Genomic DNA, 25,055 nt, shown 5'->3' with positions numbered 1-25,055 from the left:
TCGTATGCAGAGAAGAAGAACTTGTACAGAGTCACGTGGCATAAGGAAGCACATCACGGATAAGTAAAGGAGAGGTCAGCGTTACTGGCCAGGGAAAGCGAGCCTCGCTGTGAAGCTGGAGAGGCAAGTAATGGCCAAAAGTAACAGGCCTTGTAATCCATCCTAGATTTTATTCACCATGTAGAAGGACGCCACTCAAAGTTTAAAGGCTTGGTACCTATCCAGTGATGTTACTCATTCCAATAAGTATTAACTGATCAGGGGACTTCCCTGGTGGTCCAGTGGTTACGACTCTGCCTTCCAGTGCAGGGGGTGCGGGTTCCATCCCTGGTCGGGGAGCTAAGATCCCAGATGCCTTGCAGCCAAAACGCCAAAACATAAAACAGAAGCAATATTGTAACAAATTCAATTAAGATTTTAAAAATGGTCCATATCAAAAAAAAGTCTTAAAAAAATATTTTCAACGGACAGAGGATTAATCTCCAAAATATATAAACAGCTCATTCAGCTCAATATTAAAAAAACAAACTACCCAATCCAAAAATGGGCAGAAGACCTAAACAGACATTTCTCCAAAGAAGACATGCAGGTGGCCAAGAAGCACATGAAAAGCTTCTCAATGTCACTAATTATTAGAGAAATGCAACTCAAAACTACAATGAGGTATCACCTCACACCAGTTAGAATGAGCATCATCAGAAAATCTACAAACAACAAATGCTGGGGAGGGTGTGGAGAAAAGGGAACCCTCTTGCACTGTTGGTGGGAATGTAAATTGATACAGCCACTATGGAGAACAGCATGGATGTTCCTTAAAAAACTAAAAATAGAACTGCCATATGACCCAGCAATCCCACTACTGGACATATACCCAGGGAAAACCATAATTCAAAAAGACACATGCACCCCAGTGTTCCCTGCAGCACTATTTACAATAGCCAGGTCATGGAAGCAACCTAAATGCCCATCGACAGATGAATGGATAAAGAAGATGTGGTACATATATACAATGGAATATTTCTCGGCCATAAAAAGGAATGAAATTGGGTCATTTGTAGAGACGTGGATGGACCTAGAGACTGTCATACAGAGTGAAGTAAGTCAGAAAAAGAGAAACAGATATTGTATATTAATGCACATATGTGGAACCTAGAAAAATGGTACAGATGAACTGGTTTGCAGGGCAGAAATAGAGACACAGATGTAGAGAACAAACGTATAGACACCAAGGGGGGAAAGTGGCAGGGGGTGGGAGTTGTGGTGTGATGAATTGGGCAATTGGGATTGACATGTATACACTAATATGTATAAAATGGATAACTAATAAGAACCTGCTGTGTAAAAAATAAATAAAATAAAATTCAAAAAAGAAATATTAACTGATCATACTTCATGGGCATCCATCAATTGTGGACAACTTGGATTTAATTATAAATAGTATAAATATATAGCCTAACACCTCAACTTATGTTTTGAAGAGTACTCAAGGATTAATTTTTGCAATCAGAAAGGTCATTCAGAATGGGCAGGCCATGGACTTCTAACAGGAAGCACATTGCCTTCTATCTATAAGTACAATTCAACGAAGCCTTTGTGCAACAATGCCTTGATGGTTTGTCTATGTCTTGGTAGGGGGAGTGCTCAGCTGAGGCTTGCTTCTCTCTACCTGATGAAAGAGCCTCTTTGTCTTTTGTTTTTTTAAAACAGGAAACCAAGGAATGGGGAATTTAGGGTAGAGGTCCCCCGTTTTCTTAAATTGCCTGAAATCCAGTCTATTATTGAACGTTAATCATTTGAGTGCACGGTTAAATATCTGAATAATTTTATATTAAAAGGGAAACTTTACATCACTAGCATAAATTAGAAACTGGAATCACCATAACCAATGGAATGTCAGATAAATACTAAGTAAAGGAAATACTGAATAATTCCATTACAGTCCATCTAAATATGCAGACCTGCCTAAGGTTCTGAGCCAGAGTTCTGCTCTCTCTTTTTAAAAAAGGATGAAAGAGAGATGTGAAAGACTCATTAGCCCCAAACTGAGACTTCCTTCTTGACTTCAGATTGAAAGAGAACGGAAAGGTGAAAAAACGTCCCTACTGTGTAAATCACTGTGTTATATTACCATGTCCATACTTCATATAAGATATGTGGGGTTTGGGGGGATGGGAATGGTTTGCTCTTATTTCTTTAGCCAAGAAAACTCTCCCTCCTCTACATATTCAAATCTTTTTCACTCCTACTTTCGGGCCAGGGAGCAAGGACCTGTCCCTCCACGAAGTCCTCTCAGAGTGAATTTCCCTTTCCTTCACATGCCTGGAATTTATCTTTCTGATGCATACTTGGTGATACATAATCACACATACTCCTGTTTTGCGTTTTTGTTTCTTTTACAAATGTAAGATATAAGCTTTCGAATAGATTTTTAAATTTTAAGTATCACACCTTATTCTATTTTATCTACTGATATTTTTACTCAGTTCAATGATGCTTACTTCCATCTGAGTTGATTTTACACAAAGGATTTTTAAAAATCTAACATGCAAATGTATTTAATGCACCTTCCATCTACATTTACAAGTAAATATTCCCTGTAACAATGTAACATCAGGTTTTCATAATAAAGGGTAACATGTAATTAAGAAGCAAATAACCCAAATATATTAGAAAGTGCGACTAAATACATTTTCACTATGTGGTTTTTTAATCAATATTTCTTGAGAAATGGAGTAATTAATTATCAGTAATAAAATTTGCTTTGTACTAATAAATATCAGAGAACTACAAATAGGAAATCCATTAATTTTATGCTCAATTGTTTAGTTATGTCCTATAGCGAGGTTAAAATTTTATTTCCAAATAAACAATCTATCAACATTTACGCGTAGCGAGTGCATTCCTAACCCAAATAGAAACTGAAACAAACACAGTCGTGCCAAATACACCAATGATAATTACAGACCTACATACCCTAAGCGTTATATTTATCAAAATATCTGCACCCAAATAGATACTTTTTACTTAACAACTCCTCTCAGGGTTATAATCAAACATACCTACACATGAAAGTTTTGTGAAAACCAGTCTTCCCCAAAGTTAATAGTTTCTTAGCAAAATAAAAATTTCAAGAGTTTATCATAAAACAATGGTATTTTCTTATGTACCCTCTAACTCCTTTGTTTTACCAAGGAGTCAGCTCTGTGTTGATTTTATTCAATCCTAAACTAAAATTTTAAAGAGGAATTCCATTTTTACAGCTGTTGATACTTTAAACCTCCTCCCCACCTCCATTTTTATTTAGTATTAAGGTACGCTCTTAATAACAAATAAATATTCTTTCATTATCCTTTCATTCATTCACATATTCCACAAATATAATATTTATTGAGAGCCCCGTGTATTCCAGCCCAGACACTGTTCCAGGCCTGAGGATGACAGTAGCAAACAAGACAGATGAGGGGACAGGACAGGCCGTAAACAAGCAAAGGAGACCGTTTCTAAGGGTGACAAGTGAGGCCACAGGACAGGAGTAACTCTCATCCCTCTAAAAACTGTTTGAGCCATCAAGCCAGTTTTATTTGGGAATCTGAGTGATGTAGAATGGTGTGTCTTCTGTCCCTAACCCACAGGGAAATACTGCCAATGCTACAGAAGATTATAACTGTAGAGTACATATGTTAAAAACAAGATACAGGGAACTAAACCATAGCCTAACTTTTTAATAACACGTTTCCTTGAATGGGATAAATCAACCAAGTAATCACATGTTGCCCTTTACAAGAGCTAATTGGGTTTTATAGAAGTTTGGAACACGCCCCTCCTTTAATACATGATCCTAAAGTTAACTCAACCTTAAAGACAACAATCATACGTTCGGGGTCAGTAGGCATTTCCAGGTCGAGAATAAAGAATACTTCTTTTAAGCCATGTATGGTACAAGGCTATTTGCTCTACCAAAAAAAGGCAGCTCGTAAAATGTCTGTGGCTTGGGTATTTTGGGTAGACGATTGTCCAGGTGTAGCAACAGTTAATTAAAGTGGACTTTGGACAACATGCCTCTTTGAAGCAGTCATCAGACTTCGAATTTTTGTATTACATGGAAGAGACACTGCTGACCAAGAACTCAGTTTGATAAATGATCGGCCTCTAATGATTAAGAACAATATATAGCACCTAGCAGGTGCTCAGCAAATGTCTGCTAGAGTTAATATGGTTTTAATTATATACTTTGGCCTTGTAACAGATAGGTCCCATTCCACTCAAAGTGAGTTATTTTGCTTATGTAAGATGTGTCTTTTCTATTGTTAATTTACAATAAGAATACGTTTCGACCATGACCTGACCAAAAATAAACATTACTGAGTTAATCGTTCAATTTGTATGAGAACTTGTTGGTCCCCCCAATGGCTAAATGGTAATCGTCCTGTGGAATTTAGCTCTGCCGCCTCTATTGACAATGGCAATGAACCTGTCCATAACAATAATAAGGGCTTGTTTTAATAGAACGTTCCATGCATTAAACACATTAATGACCCATGAAATAACTGTTTTATCTGTAACACATTAAGCTACATTGCTAAAACGATGTATTAATTGAAAAGTCTGCGATTTCTCTTAACGTAAGATTTTGGATAGTACAAAAATGGCATGAAAGTTATTTTGTGAAAATAAAAATAATTCAGAATTAGGCCCCTACTAAATGACTGTACGAAAAATCAAAACTTCTAAAATAAGCCTGGTAATTTTAGGAGTATTATTTTGATACATTCTTATTTTTCTGATCAAAAATGATGTCTGTCTGGATTATGACATAAGAGCTTTGTGAATATTTTAAAAGCTGGTACTTTTCTTCTCTGTGTGCATACCTTCTGTAGGACTTTTTTCTCTCTTAATCTCTTTCCTTAACGGGTACAGAGACTGCCATACCCAAATTTAGCTCCCTTACTTCCATCTTTGTCAATTTTCTAGTACTATGTTTGATATTATCAGAGTACCAGTAGTGTTTTCTATAAATATGTGCTATCGTAATTAAGTCCAAAGCAATATCAAACAGAAAACGTCGCTCTTCCAAGCACGAAACATAATGCAAGAAGAAAAAATATGTGAATTATCAGTGTGTTTTATAAATTCTCTTTTGGGGGGCATACAAAATATCAGACTAGAGACAATTATTTTACTGTCTGTTCCTTGGATATCAAAGAGAATTTTGAAATTCATCAAAGTTAACCTTCTGTTATGTACAACAGGCTAAGCTGAAAAGAATGTTAACAAGTTCAATTTTCATTCAATCAGCACTACTGCTCTCTGAAATGTTTCATTGCAGGAAAGAAATAAAAATAATCTATATGGTAATTATGAGGATGAATCCCCCAGTAACTTTCAGCTACATGAAAGGTCAGTTCTATTCAAGATATTTTATCAGTCCCCTGCACATACTCCTGTCCTGTCATTTTAAATCTGAACAGCATTTTATTTTCCCATTTACTGCTACCTGCAGAATTAAGTACTTAAGCCAAATAAGAAAAAAAAAAAGAAATGTTGAATGCTGGCAAAGGCTATAATAGCATAGAGATAAATCGTTCAGCTGCTCTCTCTCAAGCCTCTAGGGCTGCAGATTTTTCTTCTCCTGGTGCACTGTGGGTATTCAAAACTTGTTCAACATGATTTCATTTCATTTCAGGCACTGCCTGAGAAAACTAAATTACAGAATCAATCATACAGAAGGTCAGAGTGAGACTTCATTACAAGTATTGCATGCTTGCATGAATATCTTTCATTTATGACTGACCCAATATGTCACAATAGCTGTCTAGTAAAAATAATCCACTTTCTGAAATTGATGTACTACTGATGTCAATGCTACTCAGCAGGCTGGGCAGATTATAGAGAGGTGTTAAAAAAAAAAAAAAAAAGAAAGAAACCCTTTGGAGCGCACGTTGTAGATTTTTAGGATTGCAATCTTTTGTAGATTAAAATAATTTCCAGATGATCATCTGAACTGACAATAATGCTCAGAGGTAAAGAATTTTTAACCAAACTATGACTGTTGATTTCAACTTGCCAGCGACACCCTGTGTGAAAATACACATATCCGCAACAAGCAAATCAAGGTTGTTCTTTGAAGTCACAAATGCATCGACTTTCAATTTTTTCAACAATTCGCTTTTGAATACCAGGGCATTATTTGCATATTTTGAAATGGGAATGCTAATCATTAGACTCTTTTTAATCCCCCCTTTTCTTTTTTGTTCCTGCTTTCTGTTTTTTAAATATGATGGCAGAAACTTAAGGAAGATAAACATGTTGTGCTGGTTGCCAACAAAAATGCAGCTAATCAGTAATGTGACAAACTGTCTCTCTTTCTAAAGGAAAACCAATGAAGCTCTGAAGAAAAGCTGGTTCAATACCCCATAAACAAGCTGGCTTTTCTTCTTATATGAAAGTCTTAATTCACCATAGCAATCCTTAACAGACAGCCATATTCATTTGGTTAATAAAACTTCTTACTTGCATAAGGTATGATAGCCGGTACACACTGGGAAGCCGAGTGCATGATGTATAAAGTATTATTTATTATTTTTCTGGTGACCTTCCTAAGGGAAATCTCCGAGGAGCTGCTGTGGAGCATTATGATGTCGCCAGCCACCTCGGTACCCGGAGGGAAATATAGAAGAACCTTGACATAACCTATTTTTAACCATGCCTCTGGCGATTCTGAATTCAAGTTTATAGGTGAACATGTCAGGTAGTACATAGAACAAAGCCAACGACACATTGTATTCATCATAATTCTGTCCTGGTACATTTTATTTTTTTCCAACATTTGTGATTTAAAATCCCATGACATTTCTTCAAGGTGAAATTCTACTAGAATTTTCAACAAGATTAGTTTGTTTCCAGCCAAAATAAATATCATTCGGTTTCCACAAAACTTCAGAAAGGCTCCAATAAATGTGATGAGGTCCATGTAAATACCATGACAACAGCTTGCACTTGCCTAAAGTACTCATGCTTTTAAAAATCAATGAAATAATTCAATGGCTTGAGTGATTAGCAATACATTACAAAAGAAGCATTAAAAATTGAGTCCTCTCTTCCAATGCCAGCCCGTGAAAGCATTGTTCTTTAAGTGTATGTGAATATCATAATTATTTTATGATTCCATCTTTAGTTCTTTCCAATATAGTAAATTCAATTGACCATGAAATGAAATTTCATAGTCAAAATGCCTCCTTTACACTTTTTTTATAGCAGCAATAACAGTTTTATAGCTTTAAGGCAAGGTAATTCATCAGATGTTTAATTTAAAGGCAGATTCTTATATTATTAATAAATATTTACCAATTTAATAAAGCACACATTTTAGCATGCATTATATGGTCTTTTAACTATTTCCCTAACTTAAATGAGCCTCGCTGAGCATCTATGAATAATGGTGAACCCTGGGCAAACTCTCTTGGTGACTAAACACCCTTTTTATTTTTATTATTTTCCAGGCACAACATTGCAAGGCTGATAATAGAGGAACAGACGACAGAACCCTCCCTTCCAGTGTCAAAGGGACAAAAATGTAAGAAAGTCCACAGGAAACAATTATTTGTGATGGCGAGGAACGTTTATGAATACTTAATGACCATTTCCCGACTGTTCCCTGCAATTTTTTCTGACAAAAAAGTAAAAATAAAAACCCTGATGTTCAGCTCAAACACAAAAGATCACAGGCAAAGAAAATGATGTTGCCGCAATCCTATTTGGGAAAGTAATCTTATATTTCAGAGAGCACACTGAATCTTTGCACTGCTAATCCACTACATATTTGGCAATCATCTGTTGTTATCTGGGGAATTAACAATGAAACCAATAAACATCGCTGGCATGGTCATAACGTGCACAGAAATATGTAAACAAGCAATAGGAATTGTTTTTTGTTAGACCAACACATCTGTTTCATTTTATCAGGGTTAAAAAAAAAGCCCTATAAACTATTAATCTTGTTTTAAAATGTCTGCCTAGTACCTCACCTAGATAGACACAAATGCATTATATACTATGATAGAAAAAAAAAAAACAATCCCAGCAGATGAGTTTAAAATACGTAAGCAGATTTACTCTGGTGATTGCTAACTATAATTGCACACTAAGAAAAACAGAACCAAAATTATTGCATTAGTAACCCTGGCTCTCTGGAGGGCCTTACTTGGTGTTTACGACAATAAATACCACAATTAGGTATACTTCACACAATAACCCGCTCTATATTTTTCTCTGCTGGTTATAAGCAATTATTCTTTCTCCCTTTCTCTGTACCACAGTTTGATATTTCATCTCAGGTAGGAGCAAATCATGTATCATAAACGTGATGCTTTAATCCAACAAATGCAAAAGACCCAGGCACTTGATAAGGGCTTCCATTTCTAAAAACTCTCCTGGGCAAACTTTCAACTCAAGTACACCTCTTTGTCAAACCAAAGGCAAGGGAAGATGGGCTGCTTTCAAACCAATGAATCAGACTTCTCAGAAACTCATTTCAAACCAGAAGGATCTTGTTGGGTCCTCCTCTTTCAAGTCAACCAACCCAGCACGCTCTTGTCCCACACCAGGGATTAATCCACTACCTGCATTTAAATGGCATTGGGAGGAAAAATCCACACGTCCTCTGGTGGATAGGCACGAGCATGTTTTAGAACATGGGCTCTCAGATCTTTACCCTGAGAAGTACAAACAATAACTAAAACACTTTCAAGCAGTAAATTTGCTGCCTACCATATGCAACCCACTGCTATGAAGCACGCCATCTTGTTCCACGAGATTTCTTGAGATTGTAATGGAAGGAAGATCCAGGCTTTGAGGGGGAAACTGGGGCGTGAATTCACTTCCCTGGGAAGGCAACGGATCGCTGAGGCCTTGAAAAGGTAGAAGTACATCAGGCATGCCCAGAGCGGGGTCCGACTCTGGAGGTGGCGTGATCGGGGGTATTTCAAACTCCTCATCTCCGAGGCTTGGTGTATGGAACGTCTGCTAAAGGAAACAAAATACAGATATCTTCATATTCTCTTCCTATATCTTATTTCTCCTTGGAGGGAAAAAGAAAGATTTCACATGAAAATACTACATAGCTAGGCCAAATATTTATTTCTCAAATGAAAATATCTTAATCACAGATTTCCATATATAAAGTTTTGCTGATCATTCTGATTAAAGATTTGAGTCTCATTATCATATGATTTTAATGGAGTATCAGTATTAACAGTTTTTTAATGCGTACTTAATTAGCAACATCTGTCTTTGTTGTTAGTTGGAGCACCAGCAGCATTAGATTTGGCTATATAACAAATTGCCACTTTATTGATATGTTAGTGAAACGGCTCAAACGCTTACATTATCCACATGCTTCATCAAATGCTGACGATTTTGTGGAGCACACACACAACATTAATCCAGAAGTGAACATTACACATATTACTTTCTGCCACAACATATAAAACAAGTGATATTGAAGGTATGGTTTGCTTTTTAAATTTCCTTATTGGTATATTCTCAAGTGCAATGAATGCTTCCATGGAAATTGTTACCGTTTGCAATACAGCATTTCATATAAGGATTATCAGAGTACATATGTCCACGGCTTTTATTTAAATTGTAAGGAGAGTTGTTTTCTTTTATAGGAAGATTTTGATATGTATTTATCAGAACACTTTTCTTCCAGTCTTCAGCTTTTAGAGACCATAGAACGAGCAGAGAGATATATTGATAGAAATGTTCTAATTCCATGGATGTTGCTCAATTACCTAGACAAGTGTTATTTCTCAAGACCTAAGTAAATAATGCATTGTTTTCTTCACGGATACTTAGATTCTTAAAGATAGTGTTTTCACATAGGGCCTTGGGATGCAAATCAGGGCTGCCTTGCTGAACCCCATGAATTGCCTTTCTTAAAATAGAACTTGGATTTTGTGGGGAGAAGGGTCAAGGTCTAGAATATTTTTTTGGTAGGATGAAGGGGTTCAGGGACAGCTCAGATACTTTTTATTCCTAGCTCAGAGGGTCAACATTATAGTTCATTTATTACTAATAGCATTTTTTGAAGAATGAATTGGTGCCAGATAATTTGAATCTGTTGTAACTGGTTAAAAGAACTAATTAAGAGCTGAAAATCATCCTTCTTCAAGCTATCAATGATGATGTAACTTAAGAACCATTTGAGAGAAAACAGAAACAAACGTAAGGGGAAAAAAAAAACATTTCTTGCCTATAGAACCTGTCAACTACTATTTGTATCTCACCAGAAATAAAGAGGTCACAAGCTATGGGAGTCTATGGCAGGACAATTGAACATCTTGAGGTTCTTAGCAAATTCAGTAGATGCAAAACATTAGAGCATAATAACACATTTGAAAGCTAGAATGAAATATTAGATTTTCTGACATATTTATTCTAATAATGACCCCCCCAAGGATGTCAATTTCTGACTGTGGTACCCCGAGTTCTCAAGCACAAAGGGATGAATTGGCCACAAGCGTGGTTGGCTAATGAATGTAACCCTATGGCTGCATTTGCCGTTATTTTGGCACTAATGTGGTCTAGTAACAGATGCAACTGTAATTTGTGACTCATTTGCTACCCCATTACTGCTTAATGAAATCTAACATATCACATTAACAATACGGATAAACACTCATTCTTGATATGTGGCATTTGGCTGTTTTCATTACCACTGTAATTAACACTTGAAATATTATTTCAATAAATATTTAAAGTACTTTAAAAATGGTCAGGGTAATCATGACACAGACAGAAAACATAAAGCAAATGTGTGAATTTCAAACTCAAAGCATCCTGGTCCCAGTAGTGTTATCTACAGGGTGATATCTATGGGAAGGGGATCGGTTTCAGGCACAATTTCGACTTTACAGCATCAAATCTAAAGTCTTCCTGAATTAGTCTGTACTCATTAAAATGTTAAAAAAACAAATAAATTTACTTTTAATGCAGTGATTGGGAAATTAGGCACATGCTATAACATAGTGCATTAACATTTACTTGGGCTTTATTTTTTCAAGAAAAGATGTACAGTGAAATAATTATATAAGATTACTACTTAAATTCTAACATGTCTTAAGTGAGGCAGTTAAAATTAAGGAGGTTGTCATTTTTATTTTTGTTAAGGAATAAAGAGAGATCTTACATATTATGTGTTCCTCCAGTATATTTTTTTAAAGACAAATTAATTTTGAGCTAGAATTTAATATATTACTATTTCATAACCTAATAAAATAATACCATAATATTATATTATATAACTAAGAAAATGCTAAAATCTTAAATGACTTTTAAAGAGGGGTAATCCATTAAATATAAAGTTAAACATCCCTTAGAGAAAAGAGTAATCACAACACTGGTTATCTGAGATAATAAAAATAACCAAGTATGGCAGCAACCAAGGAAAAAGACATTAACTTCTGCAACTATGCCATATGACCAATATCAGATTAATCAGTTAGAGTTTATATGATTACTTTTTACAGATATTGACTTTCCAGTGTTTACCTTGTACATGTTAAAGTAGTATGTACATGATTAAATACCATCTGTACTGAAATGTTCAAAACATTTGTTCCTTTTGATAAAAATGCAAATCTGGAGAACTGTTGTATCAACATATAACAGCCAATGTCTGACACGGTGAATTATCACAGCTGGAATTAAATTGTCTCTGAACAGCTGCTGGCAGTAGAGCTTTCATCAATGTTTGATTCAAATGTAGGGAAAAAAATCCTACAGAATGAAACATCTTGTTGTCCTTACAGATGGGGTTTGTGCTCATTATCACAAACAACACAGCAGCCAGTGCCAAACAGCCATCCCTTATCTAGGCAATATCCTTGGTTAGAGAGATGATGGTCACTGCAAAAATGATTAATCTACGGATACCCTTAGTTCTCGATTCCCCAACTTTTTCTACTAATTTCTCCAAGTTAATTTCTTCCATACCACTTGCTTCCCTGTAACTGAGATCATTTACGAAGCCATTATGATTTTCATTCTCTGGGGTCAAGCTGGTCCAGTTTCCTATATTTGAATGTATTTGGAAAATGAAGACTTTTTATTACAGGAATCACAAGAGGAAATGTTCCATTTGGACCAATTTCACTTCTGCTTGTTCTTGTTTTAAAATCTTAAATCTCACACAGTCTACCATTTTTAAGAAACCATTTCTTTCTTTTAAAATTTGTATTGGAGTATAGCTGATTCACAATGTTGTGTTACTTTCTGCTGTACAGCAAAGTGAGGCAGTTATACATATACATATATCTGCTCTTTCTTCCCCCCCCACCCCCCCCGCTCTTTCTTGATCTAATCAAGATGGAGGTTGTTCTGGAGGGCAGGCCAATGAGACCAAGACAGCAGCCTTAAGTCACTAAGTAGGGAAGGCAGTGAAAACAGCAACAAAAATATGTTTGTTTCATGGGCACTGGTAAACTGCAGACAAACTCAGAGCCACCATGGTGTTGCATTTCAAATCCATCGACTGATTTTCCTAGCTATAGCCGAGTCTTGGAGCGTGCCCATTCATTCATTCAATACATATTTATTGAGCACCTACTATGTGCCAGGTACTGTACTCGGGCGTGGGAATCTAACAAAAACACTCATTTTACACCACTCTCACTGAAGACCCCAGAAATTGTAATACTGTTCTGCCACACTGTCCCCAAACCATGTCAACTTAATGAAATTATCCCCAGAGCTGTGTGCAGTTTAAATATTTCCTATTAGGAGTCCCTTCCATCCTAGTTTCCAAATATAGTTTGGATAGATATTCTATCCTTTCTTATATATTTACTCTTGCTTGCATCTATATTCTTTTCATCAAGAGATGTGTATGTGAATTACTAACGTTCCTAACAGCCTATGGACAAGTGATAAAGACTTGTCAGGTTATTTTCTCTTCCAATAAGTTTTTCTCGTTTTTCCTCCGAAGTCGTTACCTCGTGCCACATAATAACAAGATAAATTCAGTACTTGGCTTTTGCCTTCCAGCCTGTTAAATGATCTAAATAACACACAAAACATGAGCAGATACATTAAGGCAGACACCTACCTCGCTGGCTGCAAAGAAAGCGTTGTTTGCTTCAGCCATATTCATGTAGTTATTGTTACTTCCAAACTGAAAGAAAACAGATCGTTTTATGTTAATATGCAGCATCATAAAGAATTCTGGGGGTTTACTTACTGCTCAGATGGGATTTGGAAAGAATGTTGGTGTTATGAGATAAAAGGGTGGTTTCACTCGGACCAAATGTGAACTGTGACAGATTTCAGAGCGCTATGCTATATGCTGTCGGCTGGTTCCCTCAGAAAATAAAGCACCGAGTTAAGCTAACGCGATAATTCTAGAAAATAGTGTTGTTTCTCATCGAGACTAATAGCAAAGGGAGACAATTGTAAACATTTGGCCAACTGGTCACTAGTGGGTGTTGTTTATCGAACTGGCATTTGTCAGAGGTTAGCAGGAAAAGAGTTTCCAAGAAAATCACCCTGACACATTTTTAAAGCATGTTGGGATTTCATAGCTTACTTTTCAAGAACAGATGTCACAAGTGTGGGTAGGTTAAAATGTGAATTAAAGTGAATAGAATTCAATTCCCAGGACTCAAATTCTATTTTCCCGTGAATGGGGTGTGGCATGAATATAAATAAATAATAAGACTAAAGAGTATTTTTTAAATCTCCAGAGTTTAAAACGATATCTATATCCATCAGAGCTGTTGAAAACAGTGGTATTCAATCTCTCAATGTAACATTAAGTGCAAAGAGGTTTAAAATATAAGCGGGATCCTATGAACACAGCAATTTTTATTTAATTCCCTAACACAATAGCCCATTCAGGCCATCACAAATAAGACTGTATCAGCATTTCAGACATAAGCCCTTTCCTTCTAGAGACCTGTTATCAAAATGTAAAACTTGGATTTTGGCAGAAACGTATTTTAAGGTTCAGATGGTCTAAGTAGGAACGTTTTGTTGCTTTAAACATTCTCTTATCAGTCTGGCAATGTGGAAAGGCTCTGTGAGCATAATTATCCGGAGCTATATTATCTTCATGATTTTTAAATGGTAAAAGAATGCCCTTCTTTTTATAAAGTGTATTATTTCCTTCCTTTCATGCATCAAATAACACATAGGTTTGGTCTCCACAGGGTGAAATGTATATCCATTCTCTATTATAAATAGAGCTAGTAATTATTTAAAGTAAAAGGCACAATTTTCCCAAAGAGATAGGTACACAGATAGATACAAACACACAGATAAATACAGAGAATAAATATAGATACAGACACATAGATATGAAATACCCACATAATCCTCCCCGCAATAAACCCACAAGCACTTATTTCTGGGGGGCTCTCATCCTCTGACTCTGAACCTGTAGGATTCGTGCACAGAAGTGGGACTGACACGCTGCACTTTCTCGTGTCAGGGATCCAAGAACCAAGCAGGATTTATACGGAAGGCTCTAAGGGTTCCAGAACGCTTGTTATGGTCTACAGAAGCAAAATCCCACCATGTAAAATCACACCTAAATACATCCTCACACAACGAGCCCTCAGATTCATTTGGATAAGTATCTTTATAAGGATTTATGAAAGATGTATTTGTTAGCATTTAAGAAAGCCCCTTATCTAGTTTCTCTGAAGCCATGTGATATCAAAAACACATGGTGATGGCTTCACAAATGTATACTTATCTTCAAACTCATCAAGTTGTATACATGAAATATGTACAGTTTTTTTGTAGGTCCATGATACTTCAATAAAGTGTTTTAAAAATAATTTAAAAAATAAAAAGAAACATGTGAGCAGGAGCATGAACACACACACACACAGTTTTCCCCCATTATTTATTTTATTTATTCATTTATTTATTTTGCGGTACAAGGGCCTCTCACTGTTGTGGCCTTTCCCGTTGTGGAGCACAGGCTCCGGACACGCAGGCTCAGCGGCCATGGCTCAGGGGCCCAGCCGCTCCGCGGCATGTGGGATCTTCCCAGACCGGGGCGGGAACCCGCGTCCCGTGCATCGGCAAGCGGACTCTCAACCACTGCGCCACCAGGGAGGCACCCCCATTTTTTTTTACAACGTTAAATATATGCAAGAAAAGGGATAGGTTTCTATCTTGGAATTTTTGATGAATGGATGATTTTAGAGTTAAGATCTCGGGCCTCCATTTAGAATGTTCTTTTTGGAGATTTATGAGAACTTGGGCCACGATGTATATTCTGCGTACCAATTCCTGAAAGCCTGTATCACAACTTTACTGTTATTTAAATGTAGGTTTTGTTGGGGAATTAGACATCCATTTAAGGCAAACAGCTCATTATCAGAGAGCATATTTTTAAAGATTAAACTCACTTATTATCCAATAGCACCTAAAACAACAAAGAAAAATAAAATGACTATTAAAGAAGGGCCTAAACAATTCAAAAAACAAATTAAGCTTAGAGTGAAATAAGAACTGGGTTAGAAATCCTCTTCTGAACAGTTAGTATGCGAATGTAATTACTGAAGAAACCACAGCTAATCAGCTGTGAATTGTATCCATTAATTAGTATTTGCCCTGGAGAAATGAGAAAAATCAGTAACAACGCTGGCACGGTGGCGTGCTGATGAGCCACGAGACGGCTCCCACCGTGGTTCCTCAAGCAGGTGGCTCCAGTGGTCCACGTAATTTGAAAAGCTCTCACCTGAAGTACTGAGCTGGAATTACAAAGCACTCCTCGCATATCTTTTGTATCTATATAAGGCCTTAATTAATGGCTTTTAATTTGGAAACACTCGGCGATCAGGCGGGAACAGCTATAAATAATTTCAAATGGAAGCAAAGGTTCCTATTCTGTTTGGGGTAAAATATCTCCTCTGCACAGATGGATTCAGACGTTGACTTGTTGCAATCATCTTTCTTCTGTGCAGGGGGCTGGGGCCCTGGTTTAGAGAGGAAGAGTAGTCAGAAAAAAAAAAATACAGGATGCCCAGTTAAATTTCATTTTTAAATATACCACTTCTTATTTTAGTATAAGTATGTCCCTTGCAGTATTTGGGATATACTTATAGAAAAAGAAATTATTCTTTATTTATGGGGGATTCAAATTTAACTGCATGTTGTATGTTTTTATTTGCTAAATCTGGCCACCTGACTGCCATGGTGGACCTGATCGGGAAGAAAGGGATCCCACGTTTCCCTGGCTTTACCTTATTGAGTAATGCTAGCTTAATTTTATTTATTTTCTTTTAAAACATGACCTCTGAATCTTGTGTTGCTTGTTTCATGTAAGAACAGGTCCAATTCTGAGAGAAAAAGTGATCCTTTGGGGTGGATCTCTAATATAATGACCTCAGAACAGTTAACTTTAACTGAATTGTGTACAATTAAATTTATGTTCTAAGAGACCATGACATCGGTAAACACATTATATTACAAAAACCCTAGGTCCACGAGGGAAGGGGCCTTAACTGTGTTCACTGCTGTCTCCCTCAGAACTAACAACAACGCCTGGCATATGAGAAGCCCTCCACTATTTGTTGAAGGAAGGGAGAGAGGAAGAAAGGTCGATCGCATTTTAACTTCAGTGTATCATAATCAACCATTGTAAATGGAGCAATTTTATCCCTTACTTTTTTTATGATGATAATGGTAATAAGGGTTTACCCAGTGAAGTCCTCTACATAATTTCATTTAACTTCCCAGAGTGGGACCAAATGTAACTTATTTTCCCAAGAACCAGTTAGAGAAATATAATTACTATCCCTATTTTACAGATGAACACACTGAGGCTTTTTGGGGTCAGGCAACTTGCCCAAAATCACAGATACAAGCAATGAAGTCTGACATCCCTCCTGCTGCACAGTCTGTATCACTTAGGTTCCAATCGCAGCAAAAAACTTGAATATTTCACTCAGTGATCAATTTCAAAACTTTATCTTTAACGATCTTACTCAAAGCTTGAATTTCCCAGAGGGTATCTCATTTACTAAGTCTAGTAAAACATTCCTCAAGAAAAGGGTTCCAAAGTCCAATAAGTTTGGGAAAGGCTGCGGATCACCGACCTCTCTTGGATGAGTCACAGTGCTCGCTGTAAAGTTAAAGGCTCTGAGAAATCCTGCAGTTCACTCTTCAGCAAATATTTCTATGCCTACAACATGCAAGACACTGGAGACAAAATGACACAAAAGACGGCAAGGTTCCTACTTGGACACACCTGACTCTAAGTGGGAGACGGTAAACTTCTCTCCCAGGTTCGCTGTGGAGCGCTTCCTTTTCGTTTCCTCCACGACACCTCGTGGGAACACACTCTGGGAAACCTTGTTCCAAATCCTTTACTGACAGTACTTTCTTACTATCCCTGGATCCTTCTTATAAAAGCTAATATCGTAATTTTGCACCATGGTAAAATTTACGCATTTTGCGAATCAACTAAATGCGAATTTCTACATTATGCAATTCTAAGTCACCTTAATTTGGCCTACTTCCAAACTTTTTCGATGGTAACTCTCCACTGATGTTCCTTCCAGGATCCCCTACCCAATGATATAAGGTTCTTCTATGCGATTCTAAGTCACCTTGATTTGGCCTACTTCCAAACTTTTTCGATGGTAACTCTCCACTGATGTTCCTTCCAGGATCCCCTACCCAATGATATAAGGTTCTTCTATGCGATTTCAAGAGTCAAAACGAAATATTTCAAATAAATTAAATGAAATTCAGGTGAAACAGAGAGTTAACCACTCTAAAGAGCATTTAAAAACATTATGAAAGAAATAGGCCAATTCCAACTGTTTTAAAGACCTCATATATATTGGGAAGTGGTCACTGTGAGGCAGGGGCATTTATGAGGTGCGCTGGTGATGATCGGTCCCTTCCAATTTGATAGGCTCTAATAGGTGTGATCCCCAAAGATACATTCTCAAAAGATATAATTATAAAGCAGAGCTAAAACAATTACTCTGCGTGTCGAACTTCTGTATCTTAATAATTTCACAAAAGAACATCTTCATTGTACTTGGAGGTAGGTTTGCTTTCACTGCTTGATGAGTAATTATAGCTTTGGCAAATACAATTTATGAAGGACATCAATTAAAAAGGAGCATTGCAGGATTTAAAAAAAATTATTAAAGACCATCGTGTTTGTGGCCTGACGAGCCATGTGAAATGCCAAAGTAAATTAATGGAGATTGTTAAGTCTAGCTCGTCCAGCAAAAGGCTTGGAAGACAGTGAAACAGCAGACAATAACCCATCTGTAATCACAAGACGAAGACTTCAGCCTGGTGAGTCCACACAACATCATTTTCACTGAAATTATTTTGACACCCATGTGAAGAACTGTATGGGCTTCTAATAAAACACCATTAACTACAGGGTATCAAACAGCTAAACGGCACAAATTTAATCCTAAAAAAAAAAAAAAAAAGATAATCCTTTGAATTCTCTTTTCTTTTTTCCCATTAGATCTGTTAGCAGACACCATCCAATTTGATGCCTCAGTAAGGACATCTGTCAAGTTGCTTACACAAATGAACTGTGCCATCGTGATCAAGTGTGCCAAGCATGGTCACATGATAGAGAATGCTGCACTGCTAAGTTCACACACTCTCGAAGCCTCTGTTAACTGCCCCGCGGAAAAGAACTTACCAGAGATAATCAAGTTTTAACCATTTTCAGCAGTGGTAATCTGTTTCAAGATAGAAAGCCCAAAAGAGTGAACACGAGCCCAATATGGCGAATGATAATAATACTGATGATGATCAGAGGTAAATTTGGAGTGCCATACCAGGAAACAGAGAATGACTTGGTCAATAAAGTCAGTCTGTACCAAAGGTTAGGGGGTCAACAATAGGCTAGAAGCAAAAAACTGCAAACAATGGACTATGAGGTATAATTAGCAGAAGAACATACATACATATACACACATAATTCTGCTAATTATACAATTATATATTGAGAGAATTATGCACACACATATATACAATTATACACACATACATATATACATATGCACACATACATTAACAGGTTGAAGTACAAAGCAAGATTTTTTTTAAAAAAATAAACTTTCAAAAATATTATTTACCATTGCATACGCTAAAAACTCCTAGATAATTATCTCCCGAGCACCGGACTCATATATACAATTGCCCACAGCACTTCCCCTTGGTTGTCAATAGGCATCTCAATCATGCAAGCAAAACTGGATTCCTCATCCTCTCCCCAGACCACTCCACCCGCAGCCTTTCCTCATCTCCTTTGATGGGGAAGTGACTCAGTTCCGGTGACTCAGGCCAAAAATCATCCTTGAATCCAGTCTTTCTCTCTCCCTTCCCTCATCAAGTCATCAAAGGACTCTGTTGGCTCATCTTTCCAATTATATCCAAAGCTGACCGCTTGCCACCCCTCCACAGGATTCAGGCAGGCCCCAGCCATCCGTTCCCTCCTGCATCCCTGCTGCAGCCTCCTGGCAGGTCCTGCTGGCTCTGCCATGCTCCCACCACAGTCTATTCTCAGCACAGAGCCAAAGGAATCCTTTGAAAATCCAAGGCAGATCACATCGTTCCTCTGCTCAAAACTTTGCAATGGCTGCCCATTCACCCAAGGGAAGAAGCCCAAGTCTGTACAATGGCCCCATTTCTTCTCTGACCTTGGCCAATGTTCTCCCCCCTTGATTATCCTACCCTAGCCCTGCTGGCCTCCTTGCTTTTGCTTCAAGACCCCGGACACATTCCTGTCTCAGGGCCTTTGCACTGGCTGTTTCCTGTGCCCAGACTGTTGTCCTTCCAAGTGTCCCCATGGCTTGCTCACTTCCCTCCTTTTGAGTCTTTTCTCAAATGTCACCTTCTCTCTGACCACTGTATAAAATTTCTCGGCAGCCCTCCTCCACCTCTAGAACTCTACCCTTCTTTCCCTACTCGATTTTTTCCATAACTTTTCAACATATTTCTTGTATTTCTCCCCCCACTAGACTGTAAACTTAATAAGAATGTGTTATCTGTTGTTTACACTGATGTCCCAGTGCCAAGAAGAGTGTTTGATAAATAGTAGGTGTTCAATAAATCTCAATTGAATGAACAAACAGATGAATCAATTTCTAGATGTGAAATGATGGTATGTAGAATTGTCCTCCAAGCCAAGCAGGGCACAGAATAAGCACTTGAAATTCAAATGAACAGGAGAAACCAAGCGTCTGTCACCACAGGTCCCTCCAAAAACCACGCCTATGGGGAAAAAGTGGTAATAGGAAGAATTATACATTCTAATAAAATGAATATTTGAAACACTAGAGATACTTAGCTTGAAAAAAAATGCTTTATTCTAGCAAATGCACTTACCCTTTTCTAGAAAAGATAAAAAGGGCTAGGTGGGTGGGGTTGGAGTGTTAAGGATGGATGCCTTCAGTGGCCAAAAACAAGCTGCAGTGAAAAAAGAGGCAAAAAGAAAAGAGAGAGCCAACAATCTAACATCACTGGGGCAAGAATTTGAGCATGAAATTTGATAGCTGATTTTTTTCTCATTGAAAAAAATCCTGTTTTTTGAAGGTTTTGCTTTGTAGTCTAGGTCAGAGTTTCTCAAAGTGTGGTGCTAGGGACCACGGAATAAGCAGATGCCTGGTAACGGTGCAGATCACCTGATCCCCACCGTGGATTTACTATATCAGAATCTCTAGGCAGCAGGAACCTAAAAATCTGTATTTTTTTTTTACCGGCTTCTCAGGAACTCTAAAATACACTCATACTTGAAAACGATGAGCCTGATTAATTTTAGGCTAGTGGGTAGAAATTTCTTTTTTAAAAAAACCCTTTTCATATATAGGTTGCTGATCTTCCTGAAATGCTGATATAGCACAGGCTGTAGTGTTTAGAGTAATAAAGGCTTCGTTCAATTATTTACAATCTCTTATTACCTTTCTTGCTTAGAGGAAAAAGTAATCACTTGTGAGGTGACCCCCCCTCCCCTCCCCTCATGACCAGGAGGAAGGACTGAAACATCCTAACTTGGACCAAGTAGGAAATGCAAGTTCCACTGTTAGATTTTTCAACACGTTCTGTGGACCCACACAAGAAACAACAATGCCTAAACACATGGACTCTACCCAAACAGGGAGGCCTTTGGATTTTCATGATCTGGACACATTTGAGTCTGTGAATTGCATAGCCATCTGGACTAATTAGAAGAAGCAAGAAAAAAAAAAAAGAAAAGAAAAAAAAGTCCCAACAACTTCTGAGACCCAACTGCACTTGTTTAATATCAGAAAAACAAATATAAGTAGAGGAGAGGGTACTAAGCTTCTCACATCAAGTTTTCTTTTATGGAGCAATCTTTGGGACTGGCCCAGCAACCGAGCATCACCAACATTCAGAAAATAGCAAAAGGCCTGATTTTCCTTAAATACACACCAAAAGGGGCCAAATATGCTGTGGAGTGACCGTGCCTTTTGTGTAATTATAGTTTATCTCACTTCCTCCAAAAAGCCTTACCAACTCTTCAGTGAGTACCTATTAGATGCTACTTAAAAGGATATGGTTGGGGCTATATCTACCTTTCTGAAGACGTCAAGAAGTAGAAGTAGAAGGCATGTTTCTTGGTTTTAAGCGATGACAATTCAGTTAGGGTGATACGACAAAAATAGTTATCAACCGAAGGGCCAGGTCAGTGAGTGACACTGACAAATGGTCTGCAAGTTTAGGAGACGGAATCAAAAGGGAATCACCTTTCCGAGGAACACATCTTGAACCAAGGAGGAAGGCAGGAGGAGGGGGTGTCCCAGGCAGAGAGGATGGGGTGAGCGAAGCTGCAGACCTCAGCATGTACTGGCTTCTTTCCAGGAACAAACAGAGACCTATCTGGCTGCAGGGGAGGGGCAGGTGTGGAGGGAAGGTGGGGTCAGCTGGGAGAGATGATCTGCAGCCAGGCTCTGGAGGGCCCTGAAGGCCAGTCTAAGTATGTTGAAATGCACTGAACAGGAAGGTCCAGGAAGGATTTTGTTGGAGGGAAGAGGTAGCGAGAAAGATGTAAAGCCCGGCCCTGAGCACATAGCTAGTGGGAGGTATGCAAGATTAGTATCAGGAAAGACAGAAGCTGGGAGACCAGTTAACACGGCAAGGCTGGTGCAAAGTTGCAGATGCCAAGACTGGGCAGAAGCAATAGAAGGAAGAATGAAATACAGACAGCACTTTGAGATCATGAGTCAGACTAACTGGCTTTGTGCTCCAATCCTGCCGAGCTAGTTATGGGATGGTAGGCGAGTTACCGAACTCATCTTAAGGACAAGTTCAAACCCCACATACACCCCATCCTCAGTCTTTTGTCTATTCCCTTGCTTTATGTCCCTTCACAGGACTTGTCACTGCCTGACTTCACCCCATTTAGTTGTCTGTCTCTCCTCTTACTAGAACGGAGTCCATGGTGACAAGGAATTCGTCTGGTTCCACGTGGTTTCCTCTGGTCCCAGTGTAAGTATGGCTGCCCACAGTTAAGTATGTATCAGTATTATCAGTGGAATGCATGAGTGAATGAATGAGCCAGAAAGATCCAAGTTCAAATCCCAGCTTTACCACTTACATGCTGGGTATCATCAGGTATGTTGCTTCATGTTACCTCTCTGAGCTTCTGTTTCCTCATTTCTAAGGAGGAAAGGATAGAACTTGGTGAGACTGGGCTACGTAAGGAGAAGTAACATAAGACAAAGCCCCCAGCAAAGGGTCTTATGTGGAAGAGGCACGTGATTTAAAAAAAAAAAAAAGTTGAGAGTGAAGAGCCTGGAAAGGTAGGAATTTGGTAATGTGGGAAAGATAAATGGATCACTGAAACATTTCATGCAATATTTATTAAGTGCCTACAATATAAAAGACAGTAGATATTGGGTAAAAAATATGTGAATAAGACTCTGTTTCTACCCAAGAAGAGCTCTCATGGAAAAGGTAGGTAGGACGCCACACGACAGGTGCTGCACTAGAGATATAAGCAAAGCACTCCCCCTGGAAAGTCAGCAGAAGTTTTCAAATAAGAGGAGCCATTTAAATGGGGGTCTTGAAGGCTGTGTAGGAACTTGCCTATGAGACAAGAGCACTCTGGTCGAGAAAACTACTTGTCATAAAGTTGGCCTGGCAGACAAAGAAATGGGGATGCATGCATTCTTAGCAGAGAGGACAGAGGGAGAGTAGATATGGGAACCAGTAAGTACAGACTGCTCTTTGGAGAGGTTTAGCTCAGACATGCTGTATGGATAAAAGGACACTTGCAGATGTTTGCAAGTAGAGGAAAGACTAAAGACAGAGGAGAAGGAATATCAGCCGACAAAAAGCAGAAGAAAAGATTCAGAGTATAACTTCCAGAAGGTAAGAATAATGTTTTTTCTGTGTGTCTTCCACTGTATTTGGCAAACTGTGGGCATCTTTTATATAATGATAGCAACTTGTAAATTAGACGTGCTTGGTCTGTTTTGGTTTCTTGAAAAGTACTGAAATGAGAGCTAAGAGTAGCCATTAATCCGGAGAGAAAAAGTGTCTACTTTCTTTGATGTCACTGTAAGAACCAGAAAGATCCCTGCCCTGTCCCCAAAAGACCTGACATTCACATGCAAATTTCTGTTACCGGTAGTGCATCAGTTGGGTTTAGAAAGGGCTGTGTCTCGTAATAAATTCTAATATCCCTGGGAGGAAGAACAACTTAGTTCTCATCTGTCATGGGCACTTTAGTGTGGATTCGTTTATAATAAGTAGATCCACTGATGCACACAGTAGGTATCATCTACAAAGATGTTCAGGAAACAACACCTTGGAATGCGGAGAAAAGGAAGGGAACCCTTCTGCACTGTTGATGGGAATGTAAGTTGGTGCAGCCACTGTGGAAAACAGTATGGAGATTCCTCAAAAAATTAAAAATAGAACTACCATAAGATCCAGTAATTCCACTCCTGGATATTTATCTGAAGAAAACAAAAACACTAATTTGAAAAAATATATGCACCCTGATGTTCACTGCAGCATTATTCACAATAGCCAAGATATGGAAACAAGCTAAATGTCCATCAATAGGTGAATGGATAAAGAAGATGCGTATGTAGTAGTATACAATGGAATACTACTCAGCCATAAAAAAGAAAGAAATCTTGGGCTTCCCTGGTGGCGCAGTGGTTGAGAGTCCGCCTGCCGATGCAGGGGACGCGGGTTCATGCCCCAGTCCGGGAGGATCCCACATGCCGCGGAGCGGCTGGGCCCATGAGCCATGGCCGCTGAGCCTGCACGTCCGGAGCCTGTGCCCCTCAGCGGAAGAGGCCACAACAGTGAGAGGCCCGCGTACCGCAAAAAAAAAAAAAAAAAAGAAAGAAATCTTGCCTTTTGCGACAACATGGGTGGACCTAGAGGGTATTGTGATAAGTGTAGTAAGTCAAACAGGGAAAGACAAATACCATATGATTTCATTTATATGTGAATCTAAAAAACAAACAACAGAAAAGAACAAACATAACAAAACAGAAACAGACTCACGGATACAGAGAACAGATGGCTGCTAGAGGGGAGGTGGGTGGGGGAAGGATAGAAATAGGTTTCTGAGAGTAAAAGGTACAAACTTCCAGTTGCAAAACAAAGTAAATGAGTCACAGATATGAAACGTACAGTGTGGGGAATAGAGTCAATAACTATGTAGCATCTTTTCATGGTGACATATCGTAGTGATCATTTTGAAATGCATAGAAATGTCGAATCACTATGCTGTGTGACAGGAACTAACATAGTGTTGTAGGTCAATTATACTTCAAATACAAACAAATTCATAGAGAAAGAGATCAGATTTGTGGTTACGGGGGGGAGGGGGAGAAGGAATTGAATAAAGGTGGTCAAAAGGTATAAAATTCCAGTATAAGATAAGTAAGTACTAGGGATGTAGCATACAACATGATAAATATAATTAACACTGCTGCATGTTATATATGAAACTCATTAAGAGAATAAATCCTAAGAGTTCTCATCGCTTGGAAAAAATTTTTTTTCTATTTCTTTAA

At 38.1% G+C, this 25,055-nt stretch overlaps 1 protein-coding gene across 2 annotated transcripts in view; it reads right to left on the bottom strand.

Moving 5' to 3' along the window:
- TOX3 (TOX high mobility group box family member 3) overlaps positions 1 to 25,055 on the bottom strand; it is a gene marked incomplete at both ends in the record, with an annotated part of 105,085 nt that overhangs the window by 17,662 nt on the left and 62,368 nt on the right. Inside the window, 2 exons of one of the 2 annotated variants that reach the window (XM_081216832.1) lie at positions 8,767 to 9,021; positions 13,106 to 13,171. In XM_081216832.1, coding sequence (XP_081072958.1) covers positions 8,767 to 9,021; positions 13,106 to 13,171 — 321 coding nt within the window. The remainder of the gene's footprint in view (positions 1 to 8,766; positions 9,022 to 13,105; positions 13,172 to 25,055) is intronic. The other variant, XM_081216833.1, reaches the window with a different exon arrangement.

Source organism: Mesoplodon bidens (genome assembly GCF_964165515.1).
Source record: "Mesoplodon bidens genome assembly, chromosome: 18".
Lineage (NCBI taxonomy): Eukaryota > Metazoa > Chordata > Mammalia > Artiodactyla > Ziphiidae > Mesoplodon > Mesoplodon bidens.
Note: the sequence above shows the minus strand (reverse complement) of the source record. Positions and strands in the feature narration are given on the sequence as shown.